The sequence below is a fragment of the Torulaspora globosa genome, chromosome 4 (genome assembly GCF_014133895.1).
Source record: "Torulaspora globosa chromosome 4, complete sequence".
Classification (NCBI taxonomy): Eukaryota; Fungi; Ascomycota; class Saccharomycetes; order Saccharomycetales; family Saccharomycetaceae; genus Torulaspora; species Torulaspora globosa.
The window spans coordinates 390,742-413,557 of record NC_050730.1 but is presented as its reverse complement, the minus strand read 5'-3'; the positions used below and the strand labels follow the sequence as shown (position 1 = coordinate 413,557).

Sequence of the window (22,816 nt, the reverse complement as noted above, 5' to 3'; positions counted from 1 at the left end):
GCCCCGTCAGGTGCTATCCCGACCGCCTCCGTCACGGGAGGTCCTTGCTGTCGCTGGATGAGGCTCCCCTAACAGCGGTAAGGACAAACGTCCGGTTTAAGGGATCGTTCAACTGCTTTGCCGCTACCGAGACCGGACAGACTTCTCATGCCGACACGGATATGCAACCCCGCAAAGATCGATTTATGGGTTAGATCGGGACACCTCGGCTCGTAAACGAGCCACAGGGTTTCGCGTAACGAAAAGACGATTGACCTTGGTCAAAGTGCAGAACCAACTAGTGGCCCTTTGTCGCGCCAAACGACGCGACGTGCGAGGCTTCGTCCGACCGCAGGGAAGTTTCGTTCCCAGGCCAGAAATCCCAGGGTACCCAGTTCTACCATGCCGTTACAGCATATTAGTTTTTCTGAAATTCAGTACCTATGTGGCGTGAGTCAACACGTGACACTGATCTATCATACGCCCACATAGAGATGATCAATAGTGGCCTTTCAGCTAAGGTCATCGATGCAAGTGCAAGAGCATTGATCCCGTTATGACCACTAAGGATTGTGGCGATGATATTAGGAGGTTATCCGAAGCGATGGATGTGTTAGCCAAGCTGGTTTTGGAGCAACGGAAGGAAGGTGGGTCTTTACAACTTGAATACCAACGGAAGATTGACGCGCTCGATAAACTCATTAACATGATTCTACGACTGCCAAAGAAAGATGGTGAACTCGGCGATTGGGAGGTGGATAAAATGCATTTGGCAGGCATGCTGCGAGATGGTATCGAGATTATAGAGAGACCAGATAAGAAGCGAGCTTGCAATAGGAAATATGCCCTCGTACCGGTGATAGAGCGATCCAGTACTGTGGGAAAACCTCTTGCGAAGAAGAAGAAAAACAAGATAGCTTGCTCTTTTTGCAGTGAAATTGGTCACACTAGGGCCAAGTGTCCGAAGAGAATAGTCTATGTTTCCCAGCGAGACTCTTGAAAAATATCATACATATATCCGACAGAAGTATGTCTACGTACACGAGGGGCTCATTTCTTCTCGGTCATTGCCTCCCTTCTTGCCGCATCCTGTAGCAGATTGGTGTCGACCATGCTCTTATTCAGGTAAACGTACCTTACCGTCGAGCCTCTGATGAAGATATTCCTTACCGAGCTCAGATGCGGGTATTTGCTCTCATTCGAACAGGATATGTTGTCTAGTTTCAGGTTCAAATATTGATCCACTGACTTCAAGGTACCTTTTAGCTCAATATCATTTTTCAGCTGTCGATATGTTCTTGTTAGTAAATTGGCTTCGAACTCAACAGGGATCCCCGGTGACTAGACATACTTCAACGGTGACTTCTTGGTCAACCAATGTCTTGAAGAATGAGAAAAAAAGCATTCTTTATCCGGCTCTTTGTGACGATGTGTTTATGCCATTCATCATGGTGCAGACCTTCGTTTTTTCAACAGCGGGTCGTAGCCATATGGCACAGCAGAGAAATTTTACACACTAATAATGAAATGTCGAACTTTGCTATGGGTTTATGTAAGACGAGTATAATTGTTGAACTCACTCCTTTTGATCAGTTTCTCTGCTTTTCAATACCAGTGGATGGCCGGTGACCCTGAAGTAGATATCCTTGACATCATCAGTCATCGACTCGAAGTGAGAAGAGGAATCGTAAGATCTTGATAGGTAGATATTATCCTTTGAGCCATCTTCCTTGGGCTCAAAGAGCTCAGCAATGCCCATGAATTTCTCCTCGATTGGGGCTAACAGCTTGAACGCAGGTTCCAGCTCGATGTGAGGTTTGTCTGTTTCAATGATTGTGGAGATAATAGCCAAATAGTGGCCTTTGGAGCAGACGTTGTGCGCGTCGGACACGACTGCGATGTAAATGTCATTTTTTCTTGCCACCTGGCTTTGAGGAATGATGATCTGCAGGGAATCTGCGTTCCCGGTCCCGGCGACTGGGTGATTCAACACGCAGATTGCTCTTATGACTCTATGGCCCGTGGACTTGCATTTTTCAGGGAAGTATGTTGGGTCTGCGATGACTAAAGGAGCATTAAATGTTCCCAATTTGGTTTCTACACCTTTAAACTTCCCATCTTCTGTGTATAGTACTTTGTCGATCGGGTTATCTAACATGTAAGTACCGCCGTAAATGGCGGAAAGTCGTGCGAACCCCTGTGGCAGCTCACCAAGTCCGTAAAGCGGATAGAGATAGGGGGACTTACCGTAGCGCGCCACACTCTGACAGTATAACAGGATTCTCTCAAACGAAGGCCTAGCTGGCTGATTCAAATAATCATCGTTGGTCCAAAGCGCCATTGAGTGTCCAATGAACTCCTTCGTCGAGTTCCCCAGACCAAACTTATAGTACACCTCATCCATCGTATTTTTGTCGAGATCAAGGCCCTGGTGCGTCCCCAAGTCATCTTCCTTATACGAGCTGATCCACTCCAAAAATTTCTTCATCCTTCTCTTCTCGAAGATTCCCATCAGAGGAGATGAAATGGCCTCCATCTCGTTGGCAGGAACTTTGTAAATCTTGCCCTGCTTGAACACGTACGACCCAGAGACTTGCTTAAAGTCGACGTACCTTGTCACATCCGTGTGAACCAAGATGTTGGTCAACTCTCCATTGGACATCAAAAACTTGGGAATCAAATCTACATTCCAATCCCTATCCCTTCCGAACCTTGCCTCTCTGTCCTCCTTGGAGATAGGGTTTTGCTTGAACTTCTCGTACAGCTGAGACAATGTCACAGAGGCACTCTCTCCACCGTAGTGATCCTGCTTATCGATGTGCAGAACTTTCTTCCCATCTACAGAAAGAAGCCCCGACAAGATACATTCAGTAATACCGGTGCCCAATACGATCACGTCATAGTCGGTGTCCATTGATTCTTGATCCATTTTGCTTCAAATTCGTGTCCGACAGATTATTGCCAACTCAATCAACAGCTGGCAAACTTCAAATCCTGCCAACGACCTCAATTACCGTTCCCAATCGAGCCTGTTTGATCATCGTTTGCATACATCCCTTGTTCAACAACACTGTTTGTGTGAGCCTTGAAATCTACACGAGAGCTCTAAAGACGGGTAACATCGAATCCCAAGATCTTCGGTTAATTACTAGGATGATAAGAACTATCAGAGATAAGGGCCTCTAGAGACCCATCATCGCTTCCGGAAAGTTCATCCACATATCTGGGATGCTGGCTGACGGTCTTGTGGTCCGCATTTCCGATGCCTTGTTCAAGTCGTCGCTGGCTAAGAATGCCAAGCCGGTATTTCCTCAGAAAATAGCGAAGTTCGAGATCAAATTCGGTGAGAAATGGGCCATATGGGGTGGAGGCAAGGGCCAATTTCTCGATGTGCTTGCTAACAAATATTTATGCGATCCACCCCTGTCGCTACAATACGGCAGAACACAGGGCTCTGCGCCGCATGTGGAATTGATGGCATTCAAAGGCGTCATCCCAACTGCACACTTGAGCGCTAGATATGAGCATTTCAAGGACGAGTTCGATCAGACTTGCAAAAAATTCATACTTGATAATGCAATTGGGTCAAACGCTGTATCATATGACGTTAGCACTACGGATCGGAAGGTGGACATGGCACTGTATGATAAATTGGTGGATGAATTGAAATTGACCGATCTACAGGATAGATGGGCGATGGGCTTGAGCAACGGACAGATGAGAAGAGCAAGGCTGGCCTACAGTTTGCTTAAGGAGCCGGATATGCTGTTAATCGACGATCCCTTCTTGGGCCTCGACTCTACGGCAGCGTCTATCATCTCGAAATTCTTGGCAAATTACCAGAGCAAGCGCCGCTGTTCAGTGACCATCGGGTTGAGGATCCAGGACGCTATTCCACAATGGTGCACTCACGTCTGCTGTGTCGATGAACGGGAAGGGATTGTGTTTCAAGGCCCGACTCATGAACTCCAAGATCAAATCAACAGCATGAGGAAAAGATACGAGCTAGAAGCGCGAAAGCACAACAGCTCTTCGCGATACCAGGTGGAGGATCTGGTTGCATCTCACCCGATGTTTAGGAAACCGCAGCACGAAGTGCTCAAGATGCCAAGCACAATCGAACTCAGGGGGCTAGAGGTTAAGTACAAGGGAGTTCCAGTCTTACAGGATTTGCACTGGGACGTAAAGCCAGGTTCCAAATGGCACATACGAGGTGACAACGGCTCAGGAAAATCGACACTACTGTCCCTGATAACCGCGGAACACCCTCAATCCTGGAACTCCAAGGTAATCGAGCAGGGCCAGCCCAGAAAAACTGGCAGCTCGAACTATTTTGATATAAACAGACGCATCGGCATGTCTTCGCCAGAGATACACGCCATCGTGCTGAAGAACGCCGCAAGAGATCTCGACATCAGGGAGATGATTTCCACAGGGTTCCACGATGCCTCCTCCAATAACTTCAAGCCTATGTGGACCCGGCTCAGCGATGACAAGAAACTGCTGGTCGAGATGTACATCAAGCATTTCAACCTCCAAGAGCTAGCCCAAACAGAGCGTTTTAGCCAACTGAACGTCAGCAACCAGAAACTCGTGCTCTTCATCAGGAGCTTGATCAAGATGCCGCAAGTGCTAATTCTTGACGAGGCTTTCTCAGGCATGGAACGTGGCGCAATGATGCGTTCTCATGAGGTGCTCGAGGCTTGGCCAGGAACCGTGCTTGTAGTATCGCATGTCGAAGAGGAGACACCAAAATGCGACCACTACCTGAGACTGTTGGCTCCCGGAAACTACAAGGTGGGCCAAATAAGCCATGATGAGACCTAACCATGTCGCTCTGCTTTTCTGTTAATGGTGTACAGATGCGCTCTGCACTGTCTCGCGCCTGCATCTTCCTAAGCGCGTCTCGTTTCTTCAGCAATTAAAAAATGCCAAGCTTCAAAATTAGCGAAGGCTTGGAAACATATCAAAAAGATACCTATTCTACCTATATATTAGACGAATAGGAGTTCAATTGTAAAGATATTTTATCTGCATTTAGATTTCCCTTTGTGATTTTTGGGTTTTCTTATTGCGAGTTGTTTGTTTCTTTGAATAGGAGTGCAAAAAGCTCCGGTTTACCAGCTATACATGAGTACGCCTGCAAATAATGGAAGTGTTCCACTGATAGAGCCCGAGGATTTGCCTATCGAAGTCAAACGTGAGAATGAGTACGGTACGCTGGAATCCAAAGATCATCTGTATCAGGTGCGGTCTCTAAAAGGGGAACCTATTCAGAGGCCTATCATTGATACCCCACCGTATTACATTTCGATGATCACGTATCTGAACTATCTAATACTGATCATTTTGGGACACATACATGATTTCCTAGGTATGAAATTTCAGAAGGACAGGCACCAGGATATCTTGGAACGAGACGGCTTTGCTCCGTGGTATTCCAAATTCGAGAGTTTCTTCGCGAGGAGAATGAAGAAGAGAATCGACGATTGCTTCTCGAGGCCTACCACGGGGGTTCCAGGCCGTTTCATCCGCTGCATCGATCGTATCTCGCATAATCTGAACGAGTACTTCACTTATCCGGGGACTGCGTCTATGTGTTTGAATCTGTCGTCCTACAATTACCTTGGTTTTGCGCAGAGTGAGGGACAATGCACAGATGCTGCGTTGGCCAGCGTGGATAAATACGGTGTGCAATCTGGAGGTCCCAGAAACCAGGTTGGCTCAACAGAACTGCATTTGGAGGCAGAAAAACTGATAGCTTCGTTCGTCGGGAAGGAAGATGCAATGATTTTCTCGATGGGCTACGGTACGAATGCCAATTTTTTCCAGGCGTTTCTAGATTCAAGGTGTCTAGTGGTTTCTGACGAGCTCAACCATACTTCGATTAGAACTGGTGTCAGGCTTTCGGGCGCTGCTGTGCGGACTTTCAAGCATGGCGATATGGCCGGTCTAGAGAAGCTAATCAGGGAACAAATCGTGCTTGGGCAACCAAAAACCAGCCGTCCTTGGAAGAAAATCCTGATTTGTGTCGAAGGATTGTACTCTATGGAGGGTACGGTCTGTAACCTTCCGGAGTTGGTCGCCCTAAAGAAGAAGTACAAATGCTATTTATTTGTAGATGAAGCTCACTCAATTGGCGCTGTCGGTCCAAACGGACGTGGTGTATGCGATCTCTTCGGCATTGACCCGGATGATATCGATATCCTGATGGGCACGCTAACCAAGTCGTTCGGTGCATCTGGTGGTTACATTGCGGCAGATCGCTGGATCATTGATCGACTGAGGCTAGATCTCACGACCGCGAACTATGCAGAACCTGCCGCAGCCCCCGTCCTAGCACAGATCATCTCATCACTGAAGACAATCTCTGGTGAATTGAAGCCCGGCGAAGGCAGAGAAAGGCTACAACGTATTGCTTTCAACTCGCGTTACTTGCGCCTTGGTTTGCAGAGGTTAGGTTTCATCGTTTACGGCTCACCAGACTCTCCAGTCATCCCGATGCTGTTGTACTGCCCTTCCAAAATGCCAGCTTTTTCCAGAATGATGTTACAAAGAAAAATAGCCGTTGTGGTAGTGGCCTATCCGGCGACGCCTCTGATAGAATCTAGAGTCAGATTCTGTGTTTCCGCTGCACTCACAAAGGATGATCTGGACTATTTACTGCGTCATGTGAGCGAAGTCGGTGACAAGCTCTACTTAAAGCTAAGCTCAGGGAGGGCAAGCGCTAAAGAAGATGGAGTTCCACCCAGATGGGATGTCGAGGAAGTCATTGCGCGTACCGCGGAGGACTGCAAAGATGATAAATACTTCATCATATGATAAATAGTCTAGTAATGATTTCTCGTCACGAAGACATAGAATGACTGGCGCTCAAGCATGCTGTTAACATAATACACTTCATACGAAGGCTATGTTATCGCGGCTCTTGAAAGAAAGCAAGGGGACAGTAGAATGGTTGTATTAGAAGCCATCGGTAAGCATTAAGCATCGCCTATGTCGTCTCTGTATCACATTGGAACTGCGACTAAAGACGTTATCAGGAAATTCCGCATTTCCACGGCAAGATCCGACGTAATCAAGTGTTTGCCCATTAAGATTGAGCCAAAACCATCATATGAGATCGTGATCGAAAATGAAGAACTGGAGGAACTGGAAGGCATTACGGATTTGAGCGAATTGGCCGACATCCTGCCCGATAACAGCCCTCGATACCTGCTTACGGCTTACCCTGTTGTCACTAAGGAGGGAATCAAGCAGACACCGTTGGTACTGATCTACTGGAAACCGGCGACCGTCGTATCGCAGGAGTGGAAGATGCTGTACGCAGGCGCCCTCGAATTGGTCAGAAATGAATGTGGGACTTCCAGGCTGATCGAGGTCTCGTCAGGATTAGAAGATGATGATGATATTGAAAACCTAAAGAATCAGCTAGGCAGCCAGTCTGGTCCATGAGCGTATATTGGTCTTGATACACTCATCGACACAGTCCATTCGAATTTGCTTCAATATCCTTGGACTGTTTTTCGTGGTGAATCCGTACACCCCCGATTTTCCCATTTTTTTTTCGCAAAAATTTTCGGTTTCGGAAGCATCTTTCTTTCAACGACGCGCGCAGACTCGGATACTGAGTGAGCATTCAATGTATATACGGGTATTGAAACTTTTCATTCCTACCTTATTGACTACTTCGATCGAAAGAGTACGTACAAAAATCAGCCAAAATGGGTCGTATGCACAGCAAGGTATGTCGCTGAACCTGGTAGCTTAAGTGCAACAAAATCAATTGAGTGGGATCGGTGAATAGCATCCAGATGCTTTCCCTCTGTCCACATTTTCGGGTCACATCATTCATTTGTTTTCCGGTGTACACCAGAAGGATTTCATCCTTCCAGAGCGCTTTTGCAGCTCGCGGGGTATTAGCTGGGTGATACCAATTCAATATTTGCACAATATCCATAGCATAATTAGACACCTTCTTAGGTGGTAACAGACGCGACAGATTGAGGCGGTAAAACGAATGCGATGTTGTGATCGGGATGTGAAGATATGCTCGTTCCTCTCGTCTCTGAAATCACAAGTTCTTTTCACTAACAGTTCAATGGTTTTTCAACCGTGTTCATTTTAATAGGGTAAAGGTATCTCTTCTTCCGCCATTCCATACTCCAGAAATGCTCCAGCTTGGTTCAAGTTGTCCTCCGACACTGTCGTTGAGCAAATCATCAAGTACGCCAGAAAGGGTTTGACTCCATCTCAGATTGGTGTGTTGTTGAGAGATGCTCACGGTGTCACCCAAACCCGTGTCATCACCGGTAACAAGATCATGAGAATTTTGAAGTCCAACGGTTTGGCTCCAGAAATCCCAGAAGACTTGTACTACTTGATCAAGAAGGCTGTCTCTGTCAGAAAGCACTTGGAGAGAAACAGAAAGGACAAGGACGCTAAGTTCAGATTGATTTTGATCGAATCTAGAATCCACAGATTAGCCAGATACTACAGAACCGTTTCTGTCTTGCCACCAAACTGGAAGTACGAGTCCGCCACCGCTTCCGCTTTGGTCAGCTAGAGTGTTTAGTTTCTCAGTTTGTAATTATCTATTTGGTGAATTAAAAACACATGTCCAACAGCATAGTGAACTTTTGAATCCCACTGAGTTCCTCTCAGCTTTACTTACCAAGTGCTTGTGACGGGTGCAAAAAAAATTGATTTCGCCCAGGATCGAACTGGGGACGTTCTGCGTGTTAAGCAGATGCCATAACCAACTAGACCACGAAACCATATAAGTGTTGGTGTTGTATCTAGAACTAATACTAGCTCCGGTTGAAGCTCCGGTTGAGCCGGACGTTCAAGATATACAAAGACTAGAAGCCATCAACGAAGAAGTAATGTTCAAGGAGTATTGGCCGGCCAAGAAAGCTGACATCGGATTTGGTCAATGGCAATAGCAAATAGGAATAATAGTTATTGCTATAAAACGACTCTAGACAAATGCAATTTAGAGAAACCCAGTAGTCGAACGGTAAAAGTTGAAGCGTATAAATAGGAGGCCAGCTAGGTTAGATCCAAGTGGCAGTTCATCTGTATTTAGTCTTTAAGGTTAATAGAAGTAAGTAATAATCGACACGTTCTTGATTTAGATAACTTACCGTTTAAGCTACTTCAAGATATTCGGAACCGAAAGACTAAGTTACAGAAGTAATACCTACCTTTGTATTACAACAGTTGGTGTAATAGAACGGTTTAGACATATCGGCTCGACAAGAGACTGTCGAACATCCGCTTCGTATAGGACTAACTCGGAAGCCGTGTTCACACTAGTATCAGACAGACCCACTAGCCACGATGAGGGGCAGCTTGAAAGGTGAGGAGACCAGCCACGGTGAGGGGCAGTCTGAAACATGAGGAGACAGCTTAGGAAGAGTTAGATAACACCAAGGAATCATGATGGAAGTCCCCATTCCAAAGGTATAAATAGGAGCCAATGGATCCTGATTAGAGAGTAGTTGTTCCCTGTATAGAACCAAGCTTTAATAAGAATGTCGTACACTCATGTATGTCGAGCCTCCGTTGCAGTTGCTGACTGGACGAGCCGTTACTCACGGCGTAACCGTAATTATAATGTAACACGCTCATCCAATCGAGTGAGGCATCGTCTTCGCGCTTTGTCAAGCTACCACTGCTCGTGCTGTTGTCATATTCACAAACCTGAGTTTTCGTAAGCATCTAAGTCAAGCATTAATTTAGCGTTGGCAATGGGCGTACCATCACTAGCTTAGAGCAGTGGAAAGTTCCGTTCCCACCGGTCTTCAGATCCATAAAGAGCTGAGGAAAGTGGAAGCAAGAAGCCAACTACCGAACACAGAGATAAAAATTGCATATTTGAACGAAAGGAATGAATAAGTGAAAAAATTGAAAAGGCATAATACTGAAATAATAACTATGAATTCAGTTGAGCACATACACGTTTTGGTTATTTTTGCTCAGTATAGAAGGGAGGTTCGAAAGTTACTTAAACTGAGAAATACCGGCTCCTTTTATACTTTTCCAGAAAGCTCGTTTACGTCTTTCTGTATGGAGGTATTCCGGCATCCTAGCATATGGTTTGGCCTCGATCTCATGAAAAATCTCTTTTCTATCCCGTGCTGATCTAGGTAGGTCATTTCTGACCGTTTGCCTGATCTTTTCTTGAAAGTCTTGAGGTAGGCGCGAGAAGGTGCTGGGGTCTGGGGTGTCGGTGGTGTCGGTGGTGTCGATGTTGTCAATGTTGTCAATGGCGTCGCAGCACTCTACTGTCTGAACGTGCGCAATGCATCCGCTTAAAGCCCGACTTTGTTTCTTGCGGATTTTCCAAACCTGGCGGTCCTCATTGGTGAAGATGAGGCCGATGAACCATTCCAGCTCTGTTTCTGGAGTGACCAGGTTAATCGGGCTCCTATCCAGGATCTGTCCCAGGCGGGAGTCCGTTTTCTAGTACCGGGTTTCCGATGATAATATCGGGGTTTATGGCAGTCGTGACGTAGACTGGTATTTCAAATTGCTGGTTCTGGTACTTAAATTCGAGGATAGTGGCTTCCGTACATCGCACGCTATTATCTGAGGTGGCTCCTTTGATTGCTATGGGTCTTGTCTTGTATGTCTTCAGGTTAAGCGCTTGTGCACGATGTGCGGCTATCAATGACGTTCCTGCTCCCGTATCTAACAGAATGGTGGTTGGTTTGTTCCCTACCAACACAGTGATCTCTCTTCGATGCCCAACGAGAGGTGGTTTTTGACTTGAGGTTTTCTACTGTATTTGGCTGTTTTTTTAGTCGTTGTTGATACTAGTGAATAGTCACTCCTCTAGTGATAGCTAACTAGGCCTCGCTCCAGGGCAGGTCGTCGTCGCCCAATGTTTACCGGCCCGGCATCTAAAGCAGATACCTAACTTCTGCAGCACGCTGCGTTCCTCTTCAGTGAGTTTGACTTTGTGGATGTCAGACGGATCTGGTCTCCGCCTCTTGTATGCTGCCCGGATGGCATCGATGTCCGTCTGAGTGTCTAGGTCGCCGCCGTCAGCTAGGTGGTCCTTACGCCTATCGGTGTAAGTGGCCCCGTGTGTGTTGGTCGTACATTCCACTGAACGGTCCTCTCCGCATGAGTTGGATGCTAAAATCATGGCGGTCTCCAGTGAATCCGGTCTCAGGTTTCTGACCGTTATTTGCAACGATTTTTCCAGTCCACTCAAGTAGAATGACTGCTTGCACTTGGGTGGTAGTAGTTCATCTGGTATTGCAACGGATAGAGCAATGTACTCTTTATTGTACGCTTCCAATGGTCCCTGTTGTTTGCAGTAGCGTAACTGTGTTAGGATGGAATCTACCTGGTGCTCACTGTAGTATTTGTGTTTAAAGTGTCCTGAACGTGCCCTGACGTAGTGATTCTTCGGAGAGACCCTCGAACCAAAGGACTGCTCCCTCGGTCAAGCAGTCAGCGAAGTATAAGATCCTGTCATAATCATCTGTGAACTTGAACCGTCGCAGGTGTATGTTTATACGGGTCATGAAGGCTGCTACTGCGAGAGGCTTTCCCTCCCCACTAAATTTGGGGGGCTTGCTTGCGTTTGGTATGTTCTGGTTGCTCATAATGACACTGTCAACCATGGTGAGTTAGTGGATGATTAGTATTGAGATTTAGGGTCGGAACATGTGTGGATCGAATCAATGCGCTACCAAGTGCAATAATACGTTTCGGTATTATTCGTGGGTTGCTAAGGTTACTCTTCAATTAAAGCTTGGCTCTATACAGTGAGCAATTACTTTCTAACTAGGATCCATTGGCTCCTATTTATACCTCTCGAATAGGGACTTCCAGGATGCCGGTTTGCCATCTCAACACTCCTTAGTGTTAGCTAACTCTTCCTAAGCTGTCTCCTCATGTTTCAGACTGGACCGCATTGTGGCTAGTGGACATGTCTACTAGTAATGTGGATAATCGCCTCAGCGTTAGTATGTAATAGAAACGATTTGGACATACCGACTCGACAAGATGGAAGTGTAAATAAGCAGGCTGGCTAAGGCGAATGGCTGGCTGAAACATAGGTGACCAGCATATTGGTGTTAAGCGACTGGTAGCGAGTCAACGAGAGGTCCAAAGGAAACATATAAAAGGGACCCAGTTGAGAGCTATTGGAGAGCTACCCAGGTCCAGAAAGAGACCAGGATTCCATAGGTTCCAAAGTATAGTTTATTAGTAATAAGTACTAGACGAACTATCACAGGTTAGTGAGGCTTTCTCATCTTATATGTTGCTTGTTCAAGAACCTCTCAAAGTAGATCTGAAGAACTTCCGAAGGCTATTTAGCTTACTTTGGTTGATTCAACCAGAATAAGTAGGCCACATTAAGATGACAAGGTATCAGGAATCTTAAGCGTGATGAACATGCAAAATGTTAATGGCAAAGGCAAACCTGGCACATATTTACTGCCAATTAATCGTGAATATTGGTACAACTAAAGCAGCTTCGATCATCGCAGGCTTGAAAAAAGTGCTTTTGCTGGTAAGGCCACCATAAGTACATTCCCTCCGCAGTCTTAAATGTCAACGGCTCATACCATGCAATATCATTCGGGATATAGTTCTTTTAGAATTCCTCTGTTTAAGGCCCCCGACTTTTTATGTTTTGAGCAGGAGTAGCTATTCGTGGATCTATGAACCTGGATTCTTCCTAACTGGATTTAGAACCGAAAATAGTGCTTCAATTTGCAAAATCAGTCTGCAAATTCGCAGTTGCAGCTGTTTGTGTACCTATTCTGATCACCGCAGTGCCCATTTGGATGATGTGAAGGGTAGAGGCATATCATGACGTGTTGTGCCTGCAGATCCACTTTGTAGTCTGCTCACGGTCGATTACAGAGTCGCAATCGAATGGGAACTTTTATCTTTCTTGTCTCCATCGAAGTCATCTCGGGTTCACTACAAACAACCTAAGCCCGGCATTGCATTGCAGCATCGACTTACCCATGCTAGCTTGGAAGACGTATTCAAATTGAGGACGTGGCCTTGGATTTATCGGCTAGGAATAGTTTCTGGTGGAATTGGACAGGGATAGACAAGGGGATGGGACGATCTTTTCTCAGTCATCGCTCTCCAGCCGAGGTCGACACTCAAATATCATGGATAGCACGGATGAGCCACTGTACATCTTTAGATCCACTTTATGAAGCTACTTGTCATTTTAGAGTTCTATCTTACTGATTATTCGCCACACTATAGGCTAGCTATGGCATACGTGAACAATAATACCCACAAAATCGTTTGGCATCGCGGTTATTAAAGCCCTTTGTAGGTTTCTTCATATCTATCTAGTTCAGCTCTTGGCATCGATTAATTTGCTGATGAGGGCCACGGAAAATACCACATATATGAGGGCTTAGATGATAGAAGCCATCCATAGTGACGCCTTGGAATGGTCCAGAACTTCAGTTACTTATCAAGGCACAAAGCCTACGTGCTGGCTTTGTATCGCTACACTTTAAGAGCCACTGCCAGTAGATGTAGCTCTGTTCACCTGCGATGTCGAATAAGGAACACACTCAGGGATATAATGTCCAAGCATAAACATGATAAATCGAGTTGGACCGTCTTTCGGCTTTTAGAGAAGATGGGTAAGCTGAACAAATGTTTAAAGCAAGGCGACGTTCAACAGGTATGGTCCATGCTAACGGCCATGGGTAAGAAGAAGAAGCCTCATAGCAAGAAACCAGTAACTCATGCGCTGAGGGAGTTCTCGCAGTCAGCACCGGGTACTGAGAGTCTAAGCTTAGTTGAACAAAGAGAATCACACATGTTGGCCCAGTACATTAGCCGCAACCAACAACACGGCAGACTGCCACGTCATATACCGCATGAATACCAAATGAAACTTTTACTGCCGTTAGCTACACATGAGAAGGACGTCGAGAAGCTTCGTATGATCGAGGCTCAGCTCTCTAAGGGGCCTCCAAAGTGCTTCTTGACGTCTACAGCAGCAGGCTCAGGTAAAATTTGGTTTGTAAGATCAGCCGTTAACAAAGGCAAGAGACAGTCCAGAAATCTGGGCATATTTCTGCGTCGTGAGAAGAAACTAGCCCAGAAGAGATTAAATTACTGGGAAAGCTGTAAGAATAATGCTAATTGGGCGTTGCATGAAGCCATATGGGAGCAATGTCTCGAGGACGGAACCATCCTGCATTTCGCACCCGAAAAGTACTTGCGTTCGCTCAATTTATCTTTGGATGACGATGAGAACCCTGTGCCGCTCTGGAAGGATCGAGAGTGTCCAGCAAAGGTCGTCGAATGGCTGCAGCCTATCAAGGACGCGATGGACTCTCTAGCGAGGATCAATCTGGACAGAAAAGAGTCGTTTAAGAAACATCGAGACGATGTTCTACTAACCGGTGGCCAGTTTGAATTTTACAAGAATCAAGGTAATAAGCTGCATGCGAGAAGAGTCAAGCGGTTTGAGCATTTAGTTCAGGATGAGCTTCCTTACGTTGTACCATATATATCTGGCCGCGACCTTCGCAGTCTGCTCTCCAAATACCGTCTTTGACTAAATTAAACACATATTGGTCCCTGCTCACAGAATCCCAAATTATGAGCATACATGGGAAACCGCAGCCTATTCTCAAGGTGAATCTTCTTTCGTCAGATCGCCTAAGATACTCGGCTCTTTATTTTCCACGATTTTGATGTCTGATAACCATTTCGAAAGATCTTCCTGCATTTGTTCGTCGTTCTCTGGGGACTCAACTTCGCCGCTTTGAATCCCAAGTCTTTTCAAACCCATTATCAGCGATTTAACATCGTCTTCCGATGCCTTTTTTCGCAGCAGCTCCTCGAATAGAGTAACTTCATATTTCTCTGCGAATGTAGCCTCCTCCGTTGCATTTTGTGCTATCAGATGAACACCAGTCCTGGCAAAGAGTGCTTCGTCCGAAAGCTGAACCTGATAAAATTGGGAGCATCTGAAATGAAACTTACTGCAGTACGTCGATAGATAGGCGTAAGGATTATTCTCCCAAAGAAACTTCTTGGTGTTATCGCTGATGGAAAACGGATCACGAACCCTTTCTGGCGCCTTCGCACACATAGGATAGCCACACATCTTGTTTAGATTTCTTTCGTCTAATATATCCTGGTAGGTATCTTGCGTAAGAAATCTAGCGACATACTTCAGCGTCTCTCTATTCTTACAGTAGGAGTCGCATAGGATTCCAACAAGTTCCAAAGATAACGTCTCTGCTTCTCGCATTGAAAGCTGCCGGTGATTTTGGAAAGGGCGTAATACGATCTTCTGTATATCTTCGATAGTCGTCATTAAACTGTTTCCGGATGATTATTCGTGGTGCTTCATATACCTTCTCTCCAGCTCAATAGTGCCTGGTCCTTATAAGGCCTTAATCAATATTAAACATCAGAAGCAACGCGATGAGCAACAAGCTAAGAGCAAAAGTATGGTCAAAGATGATTCGAAAGCAGGGTCTAGTAGGCTGAAATCTGCTAAGGACGACGGCAGTAGGAGGAAAGCAGGCTTAGATTTCCGGGATTTGTTGTATCGATGTCGCAGTTCACTGCAATTCCAGCTAGATCAGTTGGTGTATGACAAGAGCTCAGAAGTGAGCTCTAAAGCGGAAGAGAGCGTTGAAGTCGATCAAGAATTGGAACAATTAACTAATATGACAAGAATACCGCTTCGACTCGAGAAATTTATGCTATGGACATTGTTGGCGTGTTTCGATTGCTTCCTACACTATTTTACGGTGATGCCTTTGAGAATTATCAGCGATATCTTCCAAATTCGAAAGAACGGCAAGTGGCTTTCGAGGACTCATACTGAGCGTTTCATGGTTTTTCTTATAGTCATCGCTTCGATTGTTCTCAGTAAAATGGACACTTCTAAGGCGTATCACCGGATCAAACGACAAAGCTCGGTGAAATTGTACATGTTGTTTGGCGTACTGGAGATGGCAGATAAGATGTTGGCCAGCATGGGCCAGAGCTTGTTCACAGTGATACTCTCAGGCAAGTTTTTCCGACAACCAAGATTTCGCCAGTTCCTACTGACAGTTATTTCGTTGGTATACCTAATATGTCATGGATATGTCATGGTGCTCCAGACTGTGGCGCTCAATGTAGCCGTCAACTCATATTCTAATGCATTCTTGACATTGCTGCTATCGATGCAGTTCGCCGAAATCAAGGCCTCTCTGCTGAAGAGGACCGATAAGGAAGGACTGTTTCAATTAGCTATAGCAGATGTTGTGGAGAGAAGCCAAATCACATTTCTACTGATTATCATTGCTTTGAGGAACATTTTTGCGAACTCCAAACTTCAATCTAGCTTGATTCCCCGATCTTGGACCCTCCACGCGACTTCATCCGTCATCCTCGGTGTGCTTTGCGGGCCTATGTTCAGTGTAATTGGCAGCGAGTTGTTAGTTGACTGGGTGAAACACGCCTATGTTACAAAGTTCAATCGAATACGACCCCAAATCTACGGCAAGTTTTTGGTTATAATGTGCACTGATTACACAACTGGTTTAAAAAAATTCTGCGACAGACTTGGGCTGCCGATTCAAGCCCTAGTCGTCCTCTTCATCGTCATGATACGTCCTACGCTTTCCCAAATGCTCGAATTTAACTCCTTCATGAATGCTGCTATCGCCGTCTTCAGATGTGCGCTGGGATTCGTCTGCCTCATAATGATCAAGATGCTTCTCCGGTCCCTTCTCGTAGTGTGGAGCAAGAGCATACTGGCCGGTGAGCAGCTAAGCACAGCCGTCACAGAGGAGGAATACGTCCCAGGCATGCTGAGCGCTGGAAGCGGCAAGATTGATCGAAATGCGAGGTCCATTATTCACGGTGGATCAAAACAGTCGCCAGACTATCGTCGAGCAAGAGACACTCCAGCATTGAAACTACCAGGCTCGCGTGCTGCTGCATCAGAAACACGCTCAGACAGACTTCCTCCGACGCTAAACGAGCTTCGAAGCAACAAAGATGCCAAGAATCCGCGCTCTCTCGAAAGGGTTACTCGCTACAACATGGTCTCAAAAAGGATATGGTAAGAACGATCTCGTAGCTCGTAGACGAGCCATATCCGATACAGCGGTGAGCGCAGAGCAGCTAGCTATCACTGGATGATATTACGCTATTAATCTGCCGTCTTTTTATACGGACGATATTTGTCGGATCTAAGGTCACCTTATGTATTAAAGTACAGCACTTTCGAACTGAATGAAGTGTCAATAGCAGTGTGTGTGAGACCAATGCTCTTCAGAAGATTATTGACGAGCACTGCTGGCAGGCTTGCAGTGAGGTCGCGTTTATCCTTCCCACAGTCGTCACTGGGGCAATTTCGCGGCTTGATCACAGGTAGAACTAATGCTATACCAGTATGCAGAGGATATCTGGGTCAAAGTTATTTCAAAAGGCGTTTCAGTGTCTCTGGATTATTGAGACAGGCAGCTGCTGTATCAAACCCTCCTAAAACGCTGTTAAACTCTTCCAAATGGGTCGGCTATTGGTTGATTGGGACGTCGGGCCTTGTGTTTGGTATCGTGGTGCTGGGAGGACTCACTAGATTGACGGAGTCGGGGCTAAGTATTACAGAATGGAGACCTGTTACGGGAACTCTACCCCCAATGAACCAAAAAGAGTGGGAGGAAGAGTTCGAAAAGTACAAACAGTCACCAGAGTTCAAACAGCTGAATTCTCACATTGATCTAGATGAATTTAAGTTTATCTTCTTTATGGAGTGGATTCACAGACTTTGGGGTCGTGCCATTGGCGCAGTCTTCCTTTTCCCTGCTATTTATTTTGCAGCCACTAGACAGACGTCTTCGCGTGTTAATAGGAGATTATTTGGACTGTTGGCGGTCTTGGGCTTCCAGGGGTTCATAGGCTGGTGGATGGTGAAGTCGGGGTTGGACCAAGAACAGCTAGAGGCCAGAAAATCAAAGCCAACTGTTTCTCAGTACCGACTAACAACTCACCTTGGTACGGCATTTGTGTTGTACCTTGGCATGATTTGGACAGGTTTTGAAATTTTGAAAGAGCGCAAATGGGTTAAAGATCCAGCGAAGGCTCTTGAAGCTTTCAAACTACTCGATAACAGCGCCCTTCGCCCACTGAGAAAGCTTTCTTTGGGCATGTTGGCGCTAACTTTCCTCACTGCAATGTCCGGTGGTATGGTTGCCGGGCTCGATGCTGGTTGGATATACAACACTTTTCCTAAGATGGGCGAAACATGGTTCCCAAGCTCAAGAGAGCTGATGGACCCCCATTTCGCTCGGAAGGAGGACAAGAGCGATCTATGGTGGAGAAACATGCTAGAAAACCCAACAACAGTTCAGCTCAATCATAGAATCTTGGGTATTACCACATTCTTTTCTGTCTTGGCCCTGCATTCATACTGCAGCAGAAGAAAAGCCATAGTTCCGAAGGCGGCCGACCGAACGGTGAAACTCATGATGGGTCTTGTTACCGCCCAAGTCGGACTTGGTATCGCCACTTTGATCTACCTGGTTCCTATCTCGCTAGCTTCGATCCATCAAGCCGGTGCATTGGCGTTGTTCACCAGTGCCATTGTCTTTGCAGCTCAGCTGAGAAAACCTAGAGTACCAATGAAGATACTGGTCGGTGGTTTACATGTCCAGCAATCCAAGCAAGCAGGAAGCAAGATCTTATCTGAGGTTTCTAAGCTCGCTAAATAAGCGAATTTCTTGGCTTGTCTGTCTTGTTTGTCTTGTCCATAGCTTATCTGATCGAATGTACCAAAAAGAGGCACACTTGTTAATAAAGACCTCTTCAATAGACTATTTACTTACAAAGTTAGTTTCATTCTTTTCCAGGACCTCTACATTAGTGCTTGCTAATCGCCAAAAGATAAACATCAATACAGTCCTGTAGGGGGCAAACCGCTCAGCGCACAACTCAATGAGATCTTCGTCGTAGATTTTCCAATTCATCTTTTTATGCTTGATCTTGCTCTTCTTAACGGCAATTCTGCTGGCAGTAAGTTTTGCAACCAACGTAGGTTTGTCAGATAAGTAATTTGAGCAACCTCTGGCCAACCCCAGATCCTCGACTGCGAAGACGTCGTAGCTTCCCAGACCAGACACCAAGAACATGCTAGCGGTCCAGCGCCCGATACCCTTGACGTTTTTCGTGAGTTGCTCGACTATTTCCTCATCCTTACCCTTCGAATTGAATAGTTTCTCGATTACTTCCTCGTTATTGATAAAGTATTCAGTTAGTGACTCCAGATATGTCACTTTCCTTCCGCTCAATCCACATGCTCGTATCATCTCCCTGCCTGCAGGATTACTCAGTTGCTCGTGCATTTGAAGTGGTGTTGGGAACTCACTGCCGAAGTTCTTCATCAACCTAGCCTTAACACTCCTAGCAGCTGCACCGCTTATCTGCTGAGATATTATGGCGCTGGCAAGTTTGGCATAATGATGAGCTAATGTCTGCGGTTGCTGCTCTCTCCTTAGAAACAAAGGAAAGTCCTGCTTGGTGATAATCTCGAGCAGTGTTGGATCTACTCGTAATATATGGTCGCATGCCAGGCCGAACTCGACTGTATGTCTGTCTCTGAAGTCTTTAGGAAGTTCCACGGTCACTTTCGAGCTTAGCTCTTCATCTTCATCAGGTAACGGCCTCTTCAATCCCGTATAACTCCTCTTGAAACGACTCATGGTTAGCTGTATACCTTATCTGTGCTGTGGCTGGAGATATGACTACGCTTAAGTAAGCTCACCGTCTTACAGAGAAGCGACTTACTTTAAGCTTAAAGAGAAGTAGTCAGGCAACAGCTATGAACCTTACTATCTCTAACGAAATCACTGATCAGATATATGGTCCCCTGGAGTTGAGCGGAGAAATGACTCTGCAAGACCTTACTGCTCTTCTTCAGGTCGATTGTGGGTTTGACGACGAAAAGCATGAAATCTACTACAATTCAGCCAAACTGGACCCTGGCAGCACCCGCAGTTTGGGCGAGGTTTTCACAGGTGAGAATCATCTGGTTGTGATAAGGCCTAAGAGTGGCATTGAAGCATCAAGTCTCTCCGATGACGCATTCGTGGAACAGTTCAGGCAAGAGTTGCTGCACAATCAGCTGCTCAGGTCCCAATTGATCACGCAGATACCTGGACTCGATCAAACGTTGCAGAATCCTCAGCTCTTCAGGGAAAGAATGGGCCCCGTTATATTGCAGAGACGATACGGCCTGGGAGGAGCTGATAATCAGGCTCAGAATCCTTTTGGCATATCTTCCCGGGAGTATAGAAGGCTGATGAGTGATCCGGACGACCCGCAGAATCAAGCTAGAATCGCCGAGCTTATCAACCAGCAAGAGATTGACGAGCAGATGCGTAACGCCTTGGAGTATACGCCGGAAATGTTTACTAGCGTCCACATGCTGTTCGTGTCGCTCGAGATCAACGGCCACCCCGTTAAGGCATTCGTTGACTCTGGGGCTCAAACCACTATAATGTCCACCCGTCTTGCGGAGAGCACCGGGCTGACACGGTTGATTGACAGGAGGTTTGTAGGTGAAGCGCGTGGTGTAGGCGTGGGTAAGATCTTGGGAAGAATCCATCAGGCCCAGATCAAGATCGAGACCCAGTATATACCCTGCAGCTTCACGGTCCTGGACACACAGGTTGATCTTTTGCTCGGTCTGGATATGTTAAAGCGACATCAGGCATGCATAGATCTACACAAGGACGTTCTGCGAATCGCTGGCGTGGAAACGAGATTTCTCAGTGAGTCAGAGATACCCAAGGATTTTGTTGAGAACATGGTGGGACCAAATCCAGGCACTGCAGGCAATCCTGTCGCTGAAACGGTGCCTGGTACAAGCCCTCAGGTCGCAGGGACGAATGCGGCTGCTACCCGAGGCGCTGATGCGTCTGCGAGGGCCTTCCCAGAGACTGCCATTAAGCATTTGATGGATCTGGGCTTCTCAAGAAAGGAGGTGATCGCGGCACTTCAGAGAGCTGGCGGTAACACAGAGATTGCGGCCTCGATACTATTCCAGTAGGTTGTGGTGGAAACCCGCCCGGCATCCGCCCCGTTACGCTACTTCTATAGACTATGAAATCGTAATTTCGGCAGCATATTTGACGCACTCCCCACTCTGGCGACTTCCCTGTCTTTTTTGTTCTCATCCTTCGACACCCAAACGTGCTGAACAGTGATCCATGGTATCTTATCCTTGATTTCTAGGTTATCTATCTCAATCTCAGAGTTAAAATTCTCCACAAAGCTGCGCTCATGTATGTTGATGCTTGAATTGTAGGCGAGAAACTCGTTAAGTATGGATACCGTTCCCCAGTAAGACAGCTTCCTCAGGCAAGCAACAACCAAAGACGTTACGAGCTCCCCATTTGTACAGTGTATGTAGCAGGGGTAGTGTCGGGCATCGGCTAGGAATTTCACACACTGTATCACAACATCATACTCGATCGGTACCGCCTTTTTCTTTCTCTTGACCTTAGGCTTAGACTTGTCCTTCTTCTCCTTCAGACATTCGATGTGAATCGTCTGAATGTTGTTCTCAGCACAGAACCTGGCGAGTACTGGGTCATTCACCAGCGGCTCTGGAGTCAAGGACACAATGTACTTGAGATTTAGCGTTCTGAGAAATGGAAGGTTGATCTCCCGTGGATACGAACCACGGTATAAGTTAGCTTGCACCAAGCTAAACTGCAGCGGCGCCACCAGCGACATCCTGACGAGTAGCCGATAATATCGAAGGCTTCGGTATCCTGTGTTGGGATTCTTCAGGCCTTTTCCATTGTAGTTGGTAGCTAAAGACAGGAGCGAAACATCGTTGATCACCAAGACCAAGCTTAACACAAGAGCTTCAGCAAGCAAGCCATCGGTCTGAAGTTGGTGAAAGATGGAATTCTTCTATGATGAGCAGGCTGTCGCCAACGCTGAGCCTTCCAAGGAGCGTGACGAGAAGACTGAACAGGTATTCAATAAGTTTGAAGATGAGGTGAGCAAGCAGTATGAAAGAACGGCAAGTGCTTTGAAGAAGATTATCAAGGAAGATGAAGACGGTGTTAAACTCAATTTGGTATTGAATCCCGAAGTTTCCGAGACTGCGCAAAGGTACTTACGGCAATTGGATGATAATCTGCAGGGCGTGGAGAAGGCAGCTTTGAACTACTGGAGCAAGGTTTCGGATGCTAGCTTTTGGCCTTCAGTGGCAGGCAAGCTGGGAAATAGCCTGGATAAGCTTGTCAAGTTGGATGAGACACAGCGTGGTGAAAAATCGGGCCAAACAGCTTCCGGTGCTGCAGGCGGTAATAGAACTGAAGCTGAACTAAAGGCATTGTCGACCAACAAGGCTCTGTATCTGGATCGTGAGCCAGCTTCAGGCAAAGATTTCGATGCAGACGCAAAAACAGAAGAGATAGCGAGGATCCTGGAGACCGATAAGGACATGGCCAATCTGATGAACGAGATTGTGCCCGAGAGCATTAGTTACAACGAGTTCTGGAGAATCTTCTTCCGTGAACGGCAGAAGATTCTCGACAGAGAGGGCAAGAGAAGAGAGATATTGATGGAGAAAAGAGCACAGGAAGAGGAAATTGGTTGGGATGACGAGGATGCTGAAATTAATGAGGAAGAGGCAGTTATCGTGAGGAAGGAGGATACTTCGCTTGAGAAAGACTCGGAAAAGGCAGGTGCTCGCAATGAGGAATCTCGTGATGATGAAGATGATGATGATTGGGATTGATCTTGATATAGTACTTTTCTTTGTATCGCTCTATATTTATGCTCAATGCTCTAATGCTTT

At 46.3% G+C, this 22,816-nt stretch overlaps 15 protein-coding genes and 1 non-coding gene across 16 annotated transcripts; 10 read left to right on the top strand and 6 right to left on the bottom strand.

Moving 5' to 3' along the window:
* Positions 1 to 535: 535 nt before the first annotated feature.
* On the top strand, positions 536 to 979 carry HG536_0D02350 (uncharacterized protein; the record flags this gene model as incomplete). Its single annotated transcript, XM_037283491.1, has 1 exon — positions 536 to 979. One exon carries the CDS (start codon positions 536 to 538, stop codon positions 977 to 979), a length of 444 nt encoding a protein of 147 aa, XP_037139387.1.
* Positions 980 to 1,029: 50 nt separating this feature from the next.
* On the bottom strand, positions 1,030 to 1,384 carry LSM2 (Sm-like protein LSM2; the record flags this gene model as incomplete). The annotated part of the gene is made up of 2 exons (XM_037283490.1): positions 1,030 to 1,263; positions 1,331 to 1,384. 2 exons carry the CDS (start codon positions 1,382 to 1,384, stop codon positions 1,030 to 1,032), a joined length of 288 nt encoding a protein of 95 aa, XP_037139386.1.
* Positions 1,385 to 1,555: 171 nt separating this feature from the next.
* Positions 1,556 to 2,908, bottom strand: GDI1 (Gdi1p; the record flags this gene model as incomplete). Its single annotated transcript, XM_037283489.1, has 1 exon — positions 1,556 to 2,908. The coding sequence occupies one exon, from the start codon at positions 2,906 to 2,908 to the stop codon at positions 1,556 to 1,558; it is 1,353 nt and encodes a 450-aa protein (XP_037139385.1).
* Positions 2,909 to 3,207: 299 nt separating this feature from the next.
* HG536_0D02320 (uncharacterized protein) lies at positions 3,208 to 4,806 on the top strand (the record flags this gene model as incomplete). The annotated part of the gene is made up of 1 exon (XM_037283488.1): positions 3,208 to 4,806. One exon carries the CDS (start codon positions 3,208 to 3,210, stop codon positions 4,804 to 4,806), a length of 1,599 nt encoding a protein of 532 aa, XP_037139384.1.
* A 303-nt stretch (positions 4,807 to 5,109) lies between these two features.
* Positions 5,110 to 6,801, top strand: LCB2 (serine C-palmitoyltransferase LCB2; the record flags this gene model as incomplete). Its single annotated transcript, XM_037283487.1, has 1 exon — positions 5,110 to 6,801. The coding sequence occupies one exon, from the start codon at positions 5,110 to 5,112 to the stop codon at positions 6,799 to 6,801; it is 1,692 nt and encodes a 563-aa protein (XP_037139383.1).
* Positions 6,802 to 6,975: 174 nt separating this feature from the next.
* Positions 6,976 to 7,434, top strand: AIM7 (Aim7p; the record flags this gene model as incomplete). The annotated part of the gene is made up of 1 exon (XM_037283486.1): positions 6,976 to 7,434. The coding sequence occupies one exon, from the start codon at positions 6,976 to 6,978 to the stop codon at positions 7,432 to 7,434; it is 459 nt and encodes a 152-aa protein (XP_037139382.1).
* Positions 7,435 to 7,703: 269 nt separating this feature from the next.
* Positions 7,704 to 8,545, top strand: RPS13 (40S ribosomal protein uS15; the record flags this gene model as incomplete). The annotated part of the gene is made up of 2 exons (XM_037283485.1): positions 7,704 to 7,724; positions 8,111 to 8,545. The coding sequence occupies 2 exons, from the start codon at positions 7,704 to 7,706 to the stop codon at positions 8,543 to 8,545; spliced, it is 456 nt and encodes a 151-aa protein (XP_037139381.1).
* A 137-nt stretch (positions 8,546 to 8,682) lies between these two features.
* HG536_0Dtrna8V lies at positions 8,683 to 8,756 on the bottom strand. The gene has a single exon. It is a non-coding gene; the product is annotated as a tRNA-Val (tRNA).
* Positions 8,757 to 13,423: 4,667 nt separating this feature from the next.
* On the top strand, positions 13,424 to 14,548 carry RRG1 (Rrg1p; the record flags this gene model as incomplete). The annotated part of the gene is made up of 1 exon (XM_037283484.1): positions 13,424 to 14,548. One exon carries the CDS (start codon positions 13,424 to 13,426, stop codon positions 14,546 to 14,548), a length of 1,125 nt encoding a protein of 374 aa, XP_037139380.1.
* Positions 14,549 to 14,623: 75 nt separating this feature from the next.
* HG536_0D02270 (Rtr1/RPAP2 family protein phosphatase) lies at positions 14,624 to 15,316 on the bottom strand (the record flags this gene model as incomplete). Its single annotated transcript, XM_037283483.1, has 1 exon — positions 14,624 to 15,316. One exon carries the CDS (start codon positions 15,314 to 15,316, stop codon positions 14,624 to 14,626), a length of 693 nt encoding a protein of 230 aa, XP_037139379.1.
* A 136-nt stretch (positions 15,317 to 15,452) lies between these two features.
* Positions 15,453 to 17,066, top strand: EMP65 (Emp65p; the record flags this gene model as incomplete). The annotated part of the gene is made up of 1 exon (XM_037283482.1): positions 15,453 to 17,066. The coding sequence occupies one exon, from the start codon at positions 15,453 to 15,455 to the stop codon at positions 17,064 to 17,066; it is 1,614 nt and encodes a 537-aa protein (XP_037139378.1).
* A 201-nt stretch (positions 17,067 to 17,267) lies between these two features.
* Positions 17,268 to 18,713, top strand: COX15 (Cox15p; the record flags this gene model as incomplete). The annotated part of the gene is made up of 1 exon (XM_037283481.1): positions 17,268 to 18,713. One exon carries the CDS (start codon positions 17,268 to 17,270, stop codon positions 18,711 to 18,713), a length of 1,446 nt encoding a protein of 481 aa, XP_037139377.1.
* Positions 18,714 to 18,815: 102 nt separating this feature from the next.
* MAG1 (DNA-3-methyladenine glycosylase II) lies at positions 18,816 to 19,700 on the bottom strand (the record flags this gene model as incomplete). Its single annotated transcript, XM_037283480.1, has 1 exon — positions 18,816 to 19,700. One exon carries the CDS (start codon positions 19,698 to 19,700, stop codon positions 18,816 to 18,818), a length of 885 nt encoding a protein of 294 aa, XP_037139376.1.
* A 119-nt stretch (positions 19,701 to 19,819) lies between these two features.
* DDI1 (Ddi1p) lies at positions 19,820 to 21,049 on the top strand (the record flags this gene model as incomplete). Its single annotated transcript, XM_037283479.1, has 1 exon — positions 19,820 to 21,049. One exon carries the CDS (start codon positions 19,820 to 19,822, stop codon positions 21,047 to 21,049), a length of 1,230 nt encoding a protein of 409 aa, XP_037139375.1.
* A 44-nt stretch (positions 21,050 to 21,093) lies between these two features.
* Positions 21,094 to 21,738, bottom strand: OCA6 (protein-tyrosine-phosphatase; the record flags this gene model as incomplete). Its single annotated transcript, XM_037283478.1, has 1 exon — positions 21,094 to 21,738. The coding sequence occupies one exon, from the start codon at positions 21,736 to 21,738 to the stop codon at positions 21,094 to 21,096; it is 645 nt and encodes a 214-aa protein (XP_037139374.1).
* Positions 21,739 to 21,910: 172 nt separating this feature from the next.
* DOS2 (Dos2p) lies at positions 21,911 to 22,756 on the top strand (the record flags this gene model as incomplete). The annotated part of the gene is made up of 1 exon (XM_037283477.1): positions 21,911 to 22,756. The coding sequence occupies one exon, from the start codon at positions 21,911 to 21,913 to the stop codon at positions 22,754 to 22,756; it is 846 nt and encodes a 281-aa protein (XP_037139373.1).
* Between the last annotated feature and the right edge of the window lie 60 nt (positions 22,757 to 22,816).